At 33.4% G+C, this 14,794-nt stretch overlaps 2 protein-coding genes across 2 annotated transcripts; one reads left to right on the top strand and one right to left on the bottom strand.

Annotated features, from left to right (window-relative positions):
- The first annotated feature begins 777 nt into the window (after positions 1 to 777).
- LOC138317843 (uncharacterized) lies at positions 778 to 4,823 on the top strand. Its single transcript, XM_069259770.1, has 6 exons — positions 778 to 887; positions 1,473 to 1,605; positions 2,693 to 2,761; positions 3,141 to 3,272; positions 4,320 to 4,445; positions 4,678 to 4,823. Exons 1-6 carry the CDS (start codon positions 836 to 838, stop codon positions 4,724 to 4,726), a joined length of 561 nt encoding a protein of 186 aa, XP_069115871.1. The 5' UTR covers positions 778 to 835; the 3' UTR covers positions 4,727 to 4,823.
- On the bottom strand, positions 3,317 to 11,722 carry LOC138317842 (uncharacterized). The gene is made up of 2 exons (XM_069259769.1): positions 8,048 to 11,722; positions 3,317 to 7,143 (listed from the first exon to the last, which is right to left on the bottom strand). The coding sequence occupies exon 2, from the start codon at positions 7,136 to 7,138 to the stop codon at positions 5,855 to 5,857; it is 1,284 nt and encodes a 427-aa protein (XP_069115870.1). The 5' UTR covers positions 7,139 to 7,143; positions 8,048 to 11,722; the 3' UTR covers positions 3,317 to 5,854.
- Between the last annotated feature and the right edge of the window lie 3,072 nt (positions 11,723 to 14,794).

The raw sequence follows: 14,794 nt of genomic DNA, 5'->3' as shown, positions 1-14,794 counted from the left end.
ACCCTTTAGTGTCTTAAAATGTATCAATGACAAACTTAACTGACAATATTGATTAAAAATGGTCACGATATGTTTTGACAATATTGAATAAAAATGGTCACGATATGTTTACCGTAAAACACATGTTGCATGTTAATTACAAACCCAATGATTCAGTTTGAATGCAGTAAATCCTTGTTCAAGTAACTTTGCCATCTTATAAAAATAACGACCTCTCAAATAAATACCACACGCATTTTGCATACTTTTTGTTTGTTCGATTTGTTTGTCTGGTTTTTGCACATAGTCCTTTATAGTTCTCGTTAATTTTCTATTGTTTGTTTGTTTATTTTTTGTTGTTTACCTATTGTGACTTAATCACAAGGAGTTTAGAGTATCACACGCCATTGTCGTCTTGTCATTGTTTATGTCAATAAATATCTCAGGTTTGTCCAGTGACGGTCGAGGTAATTAATGACTTCATTCTACACCAACGACAATGACATCTATAAACAGGAAATGGGGCGCCAGAGGGGCAATAGTCACGTGTAAATGTGGTAGCTTAATTCGCAAGTACACGTATACTTTCAAAACCCGTTTTTTCTCCAACACATTGAAATAATGCTAATATAAATAATTTGTAAACAGTCTTGAGGTCATGGAAATACCTTTGATTAATGAATAATCTAACTATACCCCCTTGTGGTCCTGAAATACTGACAAAGTCCATGACCCCTGTATAGAACATTATCATGATGCACCTGCCAATAGTTATGTTTTATTTGTTATTTTTGTGCGTAAGTAAGGTAAGGTAAAGGACTAACTGTATTACAACTATAACCAGACAGGGGGAAACATGGCCACACACTATACCGTCACTATTGGGATCCTAGTAGTGTTGTCCATATGTAAGTATTGTATTATTTTGTTATTCTACATTTGAAAAAAATAATTCAATACTAAAAAAAAATAACAATAATAATAATAGATGAGATGACTATCATTAGGGAACGGTATTGAAGCGTGTTTTTTACCCATTTCCGGTATTATTCTGTGACATTTTAGTTCAATATTCCTCGGTATCGCGATATATGTTCTTATCAAAGCTGCACACACATCAGGTTTGAATTGTAGAGAATTAGATATAACTATTTCATGTAATCAATATTTGTCAATCACAAATGAAATTAATTTCAACGTACCAGGACCCTACCAGTGGTCGTGAAAGAACAGTAGTCGTGATTTGGGGAAAGATGATTACATCTCATGAAACTCATTATTTCCACGTAAACAAAAGAATACCACCATGAAGTATTCGTCAGCAGCTCCAGACATTCGGAAATCTGGACGCACAATAGAATATGCACACAATCACGACTGCTATTCCGTCACGACTACTGATTGGGTTCCAGTTGGGGAAAGAATAACGATTTGATTCTATAAAATTTATATTAACCTACATCAGTGATCACAATACGTTTGCTACCACATAGGTTTTCAAGTACGAAACGCAGCACCAACAAATGAAGCTACTGCTGAGGAAACGACGTGTCCAAGATTTCAGACGCGGACTGAGAATGGTTCCCTTATAGTGATGTATCAAGCGTCTAACGAACTGTGTGAAATGTAAGTCACACTAAACATTGTAGTCCAGTAAGGTCATGCATGTCAGATTTCTGTCACCAGATTATATATGTCACATGAATCTGTGATAGGCTTTACCCACGGGAGATATATCGACACTACTCCCGAGTGGCAATCTGTACTGTGAAACCGTCAACTGTTTCAGATTTTTACGTCACTTATGAAATGACAATGGATTTACAATATCATTAGATTTATTTTCTCCAACATTGCTTTTTAATTAATTTATAAAAAAATAGTTCAGCCATAGAGAATCGAATGTATTCCTAATATCGTTGTATCTCTTTCATATTTAGTACCATGGGCATACACATAATTCATAAAACAACATACCGTTGTTAAGTCTTAAGTTTTATTTGCTTTCAGTCGATGGTGCCTCTGAAAAGCAAAATAGGTACATACCGGCTACAGTCTACTATTGTATAAGATTATTGTAGATACAGTATAATTACATATGTACTTGACCAGCTCCACCTTAAAATATAATCTAATCAAAAGTTACAATATAGTATACAACGATATCATTGAGACAAAACATATATCCATCAACATACGAGAAAAAAATAAGCATTTAGATCCGGAGTTGTCAAAATGTATACGGATGTGTGAACGCTCTCTGAGGTTATACACTGCATCACAACTATAGGTGAAAATAATAATATTAATAATATATAATATTTATATTCTGAGTGTTTCGTCACTATATGAATCAACCAACTGACGAAAACATTTGCCTATGAAAAAAACTATGAATACAATATGAATACAACGATTTTCGTGGATCGATCAGCTGATTTCAAACATCACGCCAATTTTATATCAATAAAAAATAGTCCCCACAGTATTATTATAATGTAAATATATGGATTGAATGTATTCTTCTAATTTTCATAGCGGCTATGAATAGCAAAAGCTATCTACATATCTTCCGAGGAGCGCTAACGGGATATGTAGATAGTTTCTGCTATTCATTGCCGCTATGAAAATTAGAAATATACATTCAATCCCTCTATATATCGACGATACGTATAGATCAAACATGGCTTATGAATTATATATGTATTTGAAGGGTTGTTACCACGGAGACTGTACAGTTGCGACCATCTACACAACTCAAGGCCTTCAAGAAAAAGCACAGGTAAAATAATCATGTTGAATTATGTTTAATAACATATGATGAATGAAACCTGCAACGTTACATGACTTTTGTACGTAAACAGACTAACTGCTTAGGAAATACATTTTTAACTTCAACGCCTATGATTTTCTTCTCCAGGAAAAACGTGTTGTAAACAAGATGTAACAAACTGTGCCAGAATTAAGTTGTGTCAAACTGTTATTCACCTATATGCACTCCTTGTGGAACCTTTTTGATCATCACAAATATTGACATCCAACCAATTGTAGATGATTGACTGACAAGGATTTATCAACTTAATGCATGAAAGTATGGTGATTATGATATGTAATACACAGGATATATAACTAATCTCTGTTTCCTTCGTCTATTTGTACAGGACTATCCGACGTCCATTAGTGAGTTTCCGCAATGGCAGTAACTTTGACGGAGAATTCCCGTGTAATACCCTAACACACAGTAGTATTGGACCATTTGCATTTGTCAACACAGTGCCGAATCAGTGTCAAATGTAAGTTTCCCGGGGGGTGATCTAGGTCACTGTCGTGTACAATGTTGTTGGGTTTTTTGCATAATATAGTGCTTTATTTATTCATGTAAACCATTGATTTATTGTTATTATTTTTACTTACTCGAAACCAATTTCCCATTACATTGTAATGTGAGGCCAAACATAATCTAATTCATCAAGTCAATTCAAACGTTTCGGTTTTTTTTCGTTGTTAAACATTATACAAATCGCGTTATTAAATGTTTTGATTTTTTTTATATAATATGCTTTCGGTTATTTCGTGGGTTTTGTTTACGTAATCATGTGTTTTTATTTGCATTATTACGTATTTTGATTTGCGTTATTTCGTGATTTTTCACGTTGTAACGTTTTCTAATTTGCGCTATTTCGCTATTTTAACACTCGTATTTAATCAATTACTATTTCGCTCCGGACTCATGACCTACGCCTTAATCCTCGGTATCAGGTGCTAATTGTACTTTCGATTACGTATACAGTAAGCGACAGTCAACTGACACCTTGGAACGAGGATGGTTCATTTATGGCCATTGATATTTAAATGCCCCGACGATTGGTAAAGAAACATAGCGGGCCTTTAAATGTAAACCATATCAACGATTCCTTCATCAGCGACAAATATAGGTCAAGTCTTTAGACCAGACTTCGATGCATCGGTCACCATCGAACAAATAAAATTAAAACATCCTAAAACATGTTAAATTAGTACCTAGAGTTGATTTAATTCGATAACATTATTTGTCGGTTGTCTATGATGACATACGGATGAATATATATTACGTATACAGGAATTTAGGTTACTATATAATCTATAGAACAACATCGTATGTTACGTCCCACAGCTATATATGTATATTTAGATAGATGAAGATCTTGATACTTGAGTGTCCATTTGTTAACAAGTATAATTATGACATACATGTATATACTACGAGACATGATGACGATGTGATTACGTTTAGCATATATTATCTTCGTTTTATGCAGAAAGATAATTATTTATATAAATATACTATATAATCTATACAGGCTGTTTAGAATACATAAAATGAAGAACCATCACCATGGAAAGATGAAGCCAGAACCAAAAGTCAAGGGAAACAAAAAAGGAAAGAAAAAGGGAGAGAAAAGGGAAAAGCCAAAGAAGACAAAAAAGTAAGTGAAATTATTAAAACAATCAGTCAAATTAAATACAAAGGACAATTTCCCCAGAAAAAAAGCCCATAAAGTACAATCTCGGTATCTAATTAATTATAATTCAGGTATCAGAATCATAATAATGTTTTCTCGGAAATCTCGCAAATTATTTGGCCTTTAAATAGTTTTGTATATTTACTAATTTGAACAAAATTTCAAATTGACACGATATATTTTTGTTTAATTGCAGGTACCATTTCATTCCCGTCTTCGAATACATTGATGAAGTCCTTTATTAACTTGTATTCTGAGTGCATTCATATTTTCTTTTTTCCCACCTTTTATTAAATTTTTAATCAAATAATAAAATATTGTGATAATTCACTAAAATAGAAATAGTGGTTGTTGTTTTTATTACGCTTTTTCTTCCTTGATTTTATAGTACTATGATATAGAATTAATAGATACATCATCTAAGTGCTAGTTTGATATAGTGTTTATTTCACTCGATTGATAAATGTATACAAAATTACTCAAGCCGATGTTCCGAAAATGATTTCTAATCGTTTAATTTGTTTTTTTCTTGTTTTAAACATTAGTTTGTATGTGGTGAATAAGTTTGGTGACACGTGGTTATAAAATAACCTGTTATATGCGCATGCCAAAATTGAAGTGACTTCTGATTTCTGCTATGTATTGCCGATAATATTAATTTTTAAACAATCACAAGTTGCTGAGGTTCTTATCAATTTAAATTTGTTTGCAATGTAACATACTATAATTATATAATTATTGTTTTTATACTTTATCTGGCTTTCTGATTGGCCAATATTATTTTGCATACCACTATAAAAAATCCGAGAAAGGCTCGAAACCCCGACGTTATTATTAAAAAATATCGAATTATGAAAAAGAATTATTATTAAAAAATATCGAATTATGAAAAAGAATTTCATGCAAAATCACTAGAATGGTACATTTAAATCTACTTTATTTTATCAAATCCATTATGAATTAATTATAAGCATTGATGTCACTATTTTTTAATTTCATTGGGGTATGAAACAAAAATGTTTGCAAACATTTTGTGAGAATCCGCTACGCGGATTTACAATATGTAAACAAATTGATTTTCATATACCGATGGAAGTAAAAAAAATGTGATATCAATGCTTAAATATAGTCGATTATTTACGATATATATGATTCAACCATTTCTTCATGTTTCCTTATTGTCGGAACTGACACTGTATAACCTTACCAAACAAAAGTGAATTTTTGAGATCAGAATTTTTCCATAATTCCCGTCGGTGTAATGATGTGTAGAACATGTTTCGTGACGTCATTCTGACCGACGTCATGACACAATGACGCAATGCGCATTTAACTATTACATCCTAATCGGCAGTGTGTCATCCACGTCAAATCTATCTCTTAGTGCATTTCAGGATTTTCCTGAAATCTTTCAGAATAAGCGCATACATGATTGGGTTTGTAAACACTGTAGTCGTGGATAACACTCCACAGACTATCTCCACAACGACTGGCATAGGCAACACCAGCATTACAAGTCCAAACACGCACTGCCCAGTCATCGAAATCAGAAAAACTACGAACACAACAGAGAGGATTCGAAAGGCATTGGCCACCTTCGGTTGTGCTTGTGATTGCTTTCCAAATCCTTTGGACGTACCTCTGGAGACGGATGACTTATTAGTAGCGGGTATTGGTTTAGGATCACCGTCCTCGACTGGCAGGGTTTCTACGGCCTCGATTTCATCATTTTTTTGTTTAGTTATCAATTTGATGGTACTAGACGTTTCTATAAACTGACAATTACTAGTGTTCCTATAATGTTGTCTTTCACCGACTTCTGTTTTGGATGTAGTTATAACTTGAAGGTTTTTTGCCACAGTAGTCGCATCTATATCAGTAAAATCCATATGTTCTTTAGCGCCCTTTACTGTTATTGTCGCTTTAGTTGAGCAGCTTGGCAAGACAATTTGTGAATCAGGTACGACTATTTGTCTAGTTGTCGTACCTTTCATCAAACTTTTTTTTTTCAAACCAAGTCCTACTTTCATAAAACGGCGGAAACTCTTTGCAGTTTTGGCATACACTACTATTGTGCCTAACCATAATAGAAACAAAGTGGACCTTACTGGAGCTATTGCATAGGATGTATTTTCCTCAAATAGGGAAAACACCGAGCATATTGGTATCGTTGTTGTTTTAACTGTAAACAAATAAGGTATTCCAAATATAAAGGAGGATATGCCTAAGCTTATGAGTGTGATTGATATCCGTTTGCGAAGCGATAATGGTTGACTTGGTATTGGTTTTGTGCACAGGTAGCGTTCAATACAGATGGTTAGCGTATTAATACCTGAGGTGACGAATCCGAGTTGGATTAGGAAATATGTCATACCGCACATCCAGGTTTGATGTAGGGGTACTTGACCATTCAGGGATCTTAAAAACAGGGAAACGCTCAGAAAAATATCGCTTAAACTCAAAAGGAGAATCGACATCACGGTCGGTTTGGCTCTTAACGTTTTGTTTACACAAACAATTAACATTACTATACAATGCTCTGCAAATGAAATCGTCGAAATGACAGCTAGCATGGTAAAGGCCACGGATAAAATCCGTTCCTTGGGACTGGTGTTGACGTCAGGAAATGTGTCATTGCTGTAGTTGTCCATTTCCATTTAACCTGTTGGAAGATCATCATTATCACAATTAACGGTAGTTAAGTGATCGATAAGTGCTATCAAGGTAAGCCTTTATTGTTATGGAAATGTTAAATGTGATAAAGCGTTACAACTCTGATTTCATTCCATAACTTTGCCTTTGCATTGCAACTGTATATATTAGTAATATTATTGTTAAAATTACATTGTATAAAAACAGTACAATGTATATGCTGATTCCAATTCTCATGTATACTCATTGTAAATAATTGTAAAATAAGGTCAATGAACACCAACAGCACATACGTAATTTACATTATATAGAGTAGTTGAAGTTTGCTGTGTCCTATTAATTACTAGTACAGACGTGTGTAACTTTTATCTAGAAATAGTTCTGAAACTTAACAGAATATCTACAATGTCAGGTGGTAAATAAATCAAGATATACGCCATTCTGTACCTGTATTTGCTCTTCATCTCCGATACAAATCGAAAGGTCAATATTAAAACGAAAAGAAATGTCATCAGAAACACAAATCGAAAGGTCAAATTTAAATTGAAACGAAAGTTCATCAGTTACACAAATCGAAAGGTCAATATTAAAACGAATCGAAGGGTCATCAGTAACACAAATCGAAATATCAATATTAAAACGAAACGAAAGGTCACCTGTACCACAAATCGAAAGGTCAATATTAAAACGAAACGAAGGGCAATCAGTAACACAAATCGAAAGGTCAACATTAAAACGAAATGAAGGGTCATAAGTGACACAAATCGAAATCAAATATCAAAACGAGAAGAAAAGTAACATAAAACACACATTATCACGAATACTACACTATACACAGTGTGGAATAAATTTACATTTAATTTCAAACAATGTTTATCGCGTCATCTTAATACACAATGTGTCAATGTACTTACCGTAAAGATGTAGGTAAGCTAACAGGGCGGACTTGTGATGTAAAAATGATGCAAATACACAAGTTGCTCGACGACGTATCTCTTTTCTGTAAAATATAATGTAATTTAATTTAATTTCGTTTCGTTTTCCTTAGACATTTAATCCGATTCAAGACTGTGAGAATCTGAAACACTTTCGTAACTTTCGCGTTAAAGTATACAGTATACGTGTATCAAACTCTGGGAAATGTATTCATCTTGGGAGATTTTAATACTAGATGCAGCGATCTTACAGATTACATAGAAGATGCTGACGATCGTAATGAACATATAGTTATTGATAATCATATCAACGACTACAGTAACCAGCATATACAGTTTTCTTATCAGACAACAATTTTTGTATTGTTAACTGAATAGTTTAGAGCCAAAATCACACTGATATGTCAACCTATGGGAAATATCTGTTGTTGACTATAAAACTTGTGTCGCACCAACTATTTATAGTTGAAGATTTAAAGGTAGGTTTCGCCCAATGAAATATAAAGACTACGAAATTGAAATTTATCCTATACATAGATATAATCTTCAGATCATTTTCAATGCATACAGCGAACAATATGGGTGGTCAGTTGCCTAGCTTGACCAGGAAAATACTCCTCTAAAAATAGAGCGAAGTCAAGCTTTACATAGAACATGACGTATTTTTTCCAAAACGAGGCCGCAGCAACAAACGGAAGCGTGCAACAAAATGTCAGATAGAAGTGACAGTCTTGCCACGGCATGTTTAGTTAAAAAACAACAACAAAAAATCGAAGTGCGAGGGACTGTTAATACATATCATATAATCTAAAACACTTCATGTTACTTACATACGCTCGCTAACTTTGTACACCAAATATACATGTAGTTAGTCTGCGGCTGTTTGTGCGTTGGCATATGTGTTGAAATTTAACTCACCAAGTGCAATGCCGTTACACGAGTCACAACAGATCCCGGCAAGTTCCGCTTGAGATGTGGCTTCTGTTTCTTCTATTGCTACATGCCATATCTGAATTTAATTCCCTATAGATATCCTAAGGTGCTACCGAATCCATTATAATTTCCTCCACTTTGATGCCGATTCAGATATATTTTTTTTTATCTCACGCACTTTCGTTCAGCCATTTTGTTTACTTTTAGTGCGTGACAATGCGCATGCGCCAAACTTCGACAACGCAATCCATCGCAGCTTCATTTGCATATTATTTTGTCTGACGGACACCGTAATAAATCAAGGATTTCCTTCAATTTTGTATTCAAGACACATTTGTTCAATCTCAAACACATAAAGAAATTAAATTGAGATATTTTAATATGTTTTTTCATCTTCTCTTCCGTTTATCGCATTTCACAAAAAAATATTTATTTGGTTGGGCGAAACCTACCTTTATATGTTATTATAAGAATTCTATATAGATGCTCGTGACTAAAATATCGAAATATTAGAACATGGTTTGACCGTGAATATATCCAAACGATAAAAGATAAAATACAAAAAAAAAATCTGTAAAATTTCATGAATTACAGCAATCTATATTCAAGGATGAATATTTTTTGAGGCAAACTTCTTGAATTTATCAATCTATAGATTACATGAATAGTAATACAAATTAATACAAATATTGGAAAATAAGTTTTAATTCCAAAATACGCCGCCATTATGGTAAACTACTCTCACAAAAGGAAATGTGCGGTACGTCGTTCATGTGTAACAGGAGCGAGACGGGCCCAGTTTGAAAGGATGTCAAACTACGCCCGACGCGCCCCTAGTGCAACCCAGGTTCGTTGGGTATTATTTAATATGCTTGTCTGTTGATAGGAGGAAGAACAAACTACTGGGTTTAGATGATAAGGAACAGTTTATTATGACTATAACAGTAACTATTTACAACATACATCACACACACATCCACACAAATATTATAACCAGCCCCCCTTTCCCGTACCTAATTCTCGATTACAGTTTTTATTCCCATCTAATTACTTAATATAAAATAGTCACCTATAAGCCTAGTAGCGGAGCTGGCAGCACGCAGGAACTTAATCCATCAGACTGCCCAGTCTATTAGAACTACCCCGAATTTATCCCCATACCCGAGTCTAGGCAGCCAACCACAACAGAGAAAACACAGACACACATTTAGGACATGTACACTTCACGAGAAATGAATGCACGACACAAACACTACCACAGTATAGAGAAATACTAGGTCACAGCACAGGTACACAATACACCTACGGACAAAACAGCTTGACTGGTTAGCTTGCCTAGACAGTAAACATATAAATTAACATCCCCCGCTACACATGCATATGTCAATTGTTTGATGTATGATGTCAAATGCTTCATTATAAACTAAGAACAAAAGAATGGCTTTCATCAATAATGCATTAGTTAGCAATATCCGTGAAGGAAGCATTTCCGTTTATTTTACTTTCAACTTGTTAAAGATCAGAAATATCAAGAAGTTAGATTTGCATTCGTGTTTTTCATCCAATGTATTTTTGTCTTAAAAAGATACATTGAAGTGCGTCTCTTTTCGAATTACGTATAAAACTAGATTTGAGGACAAGATAATCGAAAGTAAAATCTTTTGAATGTTGGTCGGTTATCTAATTATATTCCTATTGTCACTCCCAAGTCGATTGCGATTATGACGTCACAATACCCCGACGTCGAGTATTCGGGAAGAGGTAATCGAGCCATTCTTCATGCATTTTTATATTACTTAGCACTTACTTAATTATCATATATAATATAAAAAATAAGAACCTTAAGTTTCGGTTCATATTGTGTTATATTACCCTTGTAGAATTTCAAATAATGACCTTTATTCTACTCGGGTAATATAACACCATATTGACCTCAACAAAGGTTAATAATTGATAAATACATATATATTAAAAGGCTATTTTATCTTATTCCCTCTTTACATGATGGGAAATGCTGGGATTACAAACAGACTCTGGAAAGAAAATATGTTTGTGAAATATCTAAACCATTATTTAACGGTCATTAATATGTTCATTATTTATTAGTAAGAATAATTTAATAATATGATACCTGTACCTATACTTATGGACAATATACTTTACCTCCCCTGCGGGTATTGTCTATTATGACGTCGCCTTGTATCTAAGCTAAAGTAAATAAACAATCGACTGAAGATGGCCTTAAAAGCCTGAAAACGTTAGCGAAAAGGAATATCGTGTTGATATTTTTAATTTTAATATATATACTGAATAAATTCTTGCTACAATACTGTAGCTGGGAATGATGTCGTGTTTAGAAAGGTATAGTAGGCCGGGTACGTATAATTGTTCTAGATACTTCTAACCTTCAATACTTAAATCTTTTGTTTAACATCCAACCTGTATAGACTTGTAATTTTTAATTAAATGTAACTTTTTATGGATTTTTTTTTCTATAAAAATATGCAATATGTATGTATATTGTCAGCCATCATACAGTAAATTAACTTCAATCTTACCATATATCTAATATTATTGATATTTGTATCAAACAAAACTCAATATGATCACATAAAGATAGATTTACGTTAGAAATATTTGAATCAAGTAATCACACACGTGCATGAATATCCCTTTAAAAATATTTACTAATACTTATATTATTTTATTATTTTTTGTTAAAATATCTAATGTTTGCATTATATTATTGCGAAAAATATATACCTATGTTTTTGATATTATTATCATTATTAAGAATATTATTATCATTATTAAGAATATCTAACAATGTTTGTATAATGTTATTATTAAAGTATCTACCAATGTTTGTATCACATTATGATTATTAGTGAAATATCTACTAATGTTTGTATTACATTATTATTATTATTGAAATATCTACTAATGCTTATATCAAGTTATTATTATTTATTAAAATATATATTAATGTTTGTATTATAATTTACAATACTAATATCTGTGTTATATCTTTATATTATGATATTTATATTAGAAATCAATTAACCATTTTTGAAACATGCGTAAGCTAATCCGAAAGATATACATTCTTAATAATATTCTATCATTTTAGTTTAGAAATATCGCAATATCTATACCATTATACACTTACCTCGAACTGTGTGCTTGGTCACAATGGTGTTCACGTAAACGGGGATGCTTTTTAAATGAAACTCGATTAGCTCTCCGTACTCAATACATCTACTGCCGAATCACGATTCTCGTCATTTTATAACGTTATTTCTCTCTCATCAGGGTGCAAATTCCTATCCTTTTATTTTTCTCGCTCATGTGTCAGGCACCAACAACCAAAGTATCGGATTCAATCACAGCGGTATCTTTATATAACGCACTGCCGAGCTAATAACATTGAGTTCAGTGTCTGATATAACCGCTGTAGCCTTCACAGTGTGGGGTAGCTGCGCATGCGATGACCTATGCTCTATACAACGGACGGAAGATTTTGGACAGATATGGTCATCACTATAGCCTGAAAAAATGGCGTAATTATGAAGTTGGTACCTCGAGATTTTTCCCACCAATAATAAAGGTATGTTTTTCTAATGAATGAAAACGTGTTAAACCTTTTTTTTTATTAGTTAAACCCTTATAGTTGATCCAGTATGATGTCTTCATTAATAAGCTAGTACATGTACCCAATTATACGCTGTCTCATTAATAAGCTATTACCCAATTATACGCTGTCTCATTAATAAGCTAGTACTCAATTATACGCTGTCTCATTAATAAGCTAGTACCCAATTATACGCTGTCTCATTAATAACCTAGTACCCAATTATACGCTGTCTCATAAATAAGCTAGTACATGTACCCAATTATACGCTGTCTCATTAATAAGCTAGTACCCAATTATACGCTGTCTCATAAATAAGCTAGTTCATGTACCCAATTATACGCTGTCTCATTAATAAGCTAGTACATGTACCCAATTATACGCTGTCTCATTAATAAGCTAGTACATGTACCCAATTATACGCTGTCTCATTAATAAGCTAGTACCCAATTATACGCTGTCTCATTAATAAGCTAATACCCAATTATACGCTGTCTCATTAATAAGCTAGTACCCAATTATACGCTGTCTCATTAATAAGCTAGTACCCAATTATACGCTGTCTCATAAATAAGCTAGTACATGTACCCAATTATACGCTGTCTCATTAATAAGCTAGTACCCAATTATACGCTGTCTCATAAATAAGCTAGTACATGTACCCAATTATACGCTGTCTCATTAATAAGCTAGTACATGTACCCAATTATACGCTGTCTCATTAATAAGCTAGTACATGTACCCAATTATACGCTGTCTCATTAATAAGCTAGTACCCAATTATACGCTGTCTCATTAATAAGCTAATACCCAATTATACGCTGTCTCATTAATAAGCTAGTACCCAATTATACGCTGTCTCATTAATAAGCTAGTACTCAATTATACGCTGTCTCATTAATAAGCTAGTACCCAATTATACGCTGTCTCATTAATAAGCTAGTACCCAATTATACGCTGTCTCATTAATAAGCTAGTACTCAATTATACGCTGTCTCATTAATAAGCTAGTACCCAATTATACGCTGTCTCATTAATAAGCTAGTACCCAATTATACGCTGTCTCATTAATAAGCTAGTACCCAATTATACGCTGTCTCATAAATAAGCTAGTACATGTACCCAATTATACGCTGTCTCATTAATAAGCTAGTACTCAATTATACGCTGTCTCATTAATAAGCTAGTACTCAATTATACGCTGTCTCATTAATAAGCTAGTACCCAATTATACGCTGTCTCATAAATAAGCTAGTACATGTACCCAATTATACGCTGTCTCATTAATAAGCTAGTACTCAATTATACGCTGTCTCATTCATAAGCTAGTACCCAATTATACGCTGTCTCATTAATAAGCTAGTACTCAATTATACGCTGTCTCATTCATAAGCTAGTACCCAATTATACGCTGTCTCATAAATAAGCTAGTACATGTACCCAATTATACGCTGTCTCATTAATAAGCTAGTACTCAATTATACGCTGTCTCATTAATAAGCTAGTACTCAATTATACGTCTCATTAATAAGCTAGTACCCAATTATACGCTGTCTCATTAATAAGCTAGTACCCAATTATACGCTGTCTCATAAATAAGCTAGTACATGTACCCAATTATACGCTGTCTCATTAATAAGCTAGTACCCAATTATACGCTGTCTCATTAATAAGCTAGTACCCAATTATACGCTGTCTCATTAATAAGCTAGTACATGTACCCAATTATACGCTGTCTCATTAATAAGCTAGTACCCAATTATACGCTGTCTCATTAATAAGCTAGTACCCAATTATACGCTGTCTCATTAATAAGCTAGTACCCAATTATACGATGTCTCATTAATAAGCTAGTACATGTACCCAATTATACGCTGTCTCATTAATAAGCTAGTACCCAATTATACGCTGTCTCATTAATAAGCTAGTACCCAATTATACGCTGTCTCATTAATAAGCTAGTACCCAATTATACGCTGTCTCATTAATAAGCTAGTACCCAATTATACGCTGTCTCATTAATAAGCTAGTACCCAATTATACGCTGTCTCATTAATAAGCTAGTACCCAATTATACGCTGTCTCATTAATAAGCTAGTACCCAATTATACGCTGTCTCATTAATAAGCTAGTACCCAATTATACGCTGTCTCATTAATAAG

This window comes from Argopecten irradians, chromosome 3 (assembly GCF_041381155.1).
Source record: "Argopecten irradians isolate NY chromosome 3, Ai_NY, whole genome shotgun sequence".
In the NCBI taxonomy this organism is placed as follows: Eukaryota; Metazoa; Mollusca; class Bivalvia; order Pectinida; family Pectinidae; genus Argopecten; species Argopecten irradians.
The sequence above is the reverse complement of the archived record's forward strand: the minus strand, read 5'-3'. Positions and strand labels throughout refer to the sequence as shown.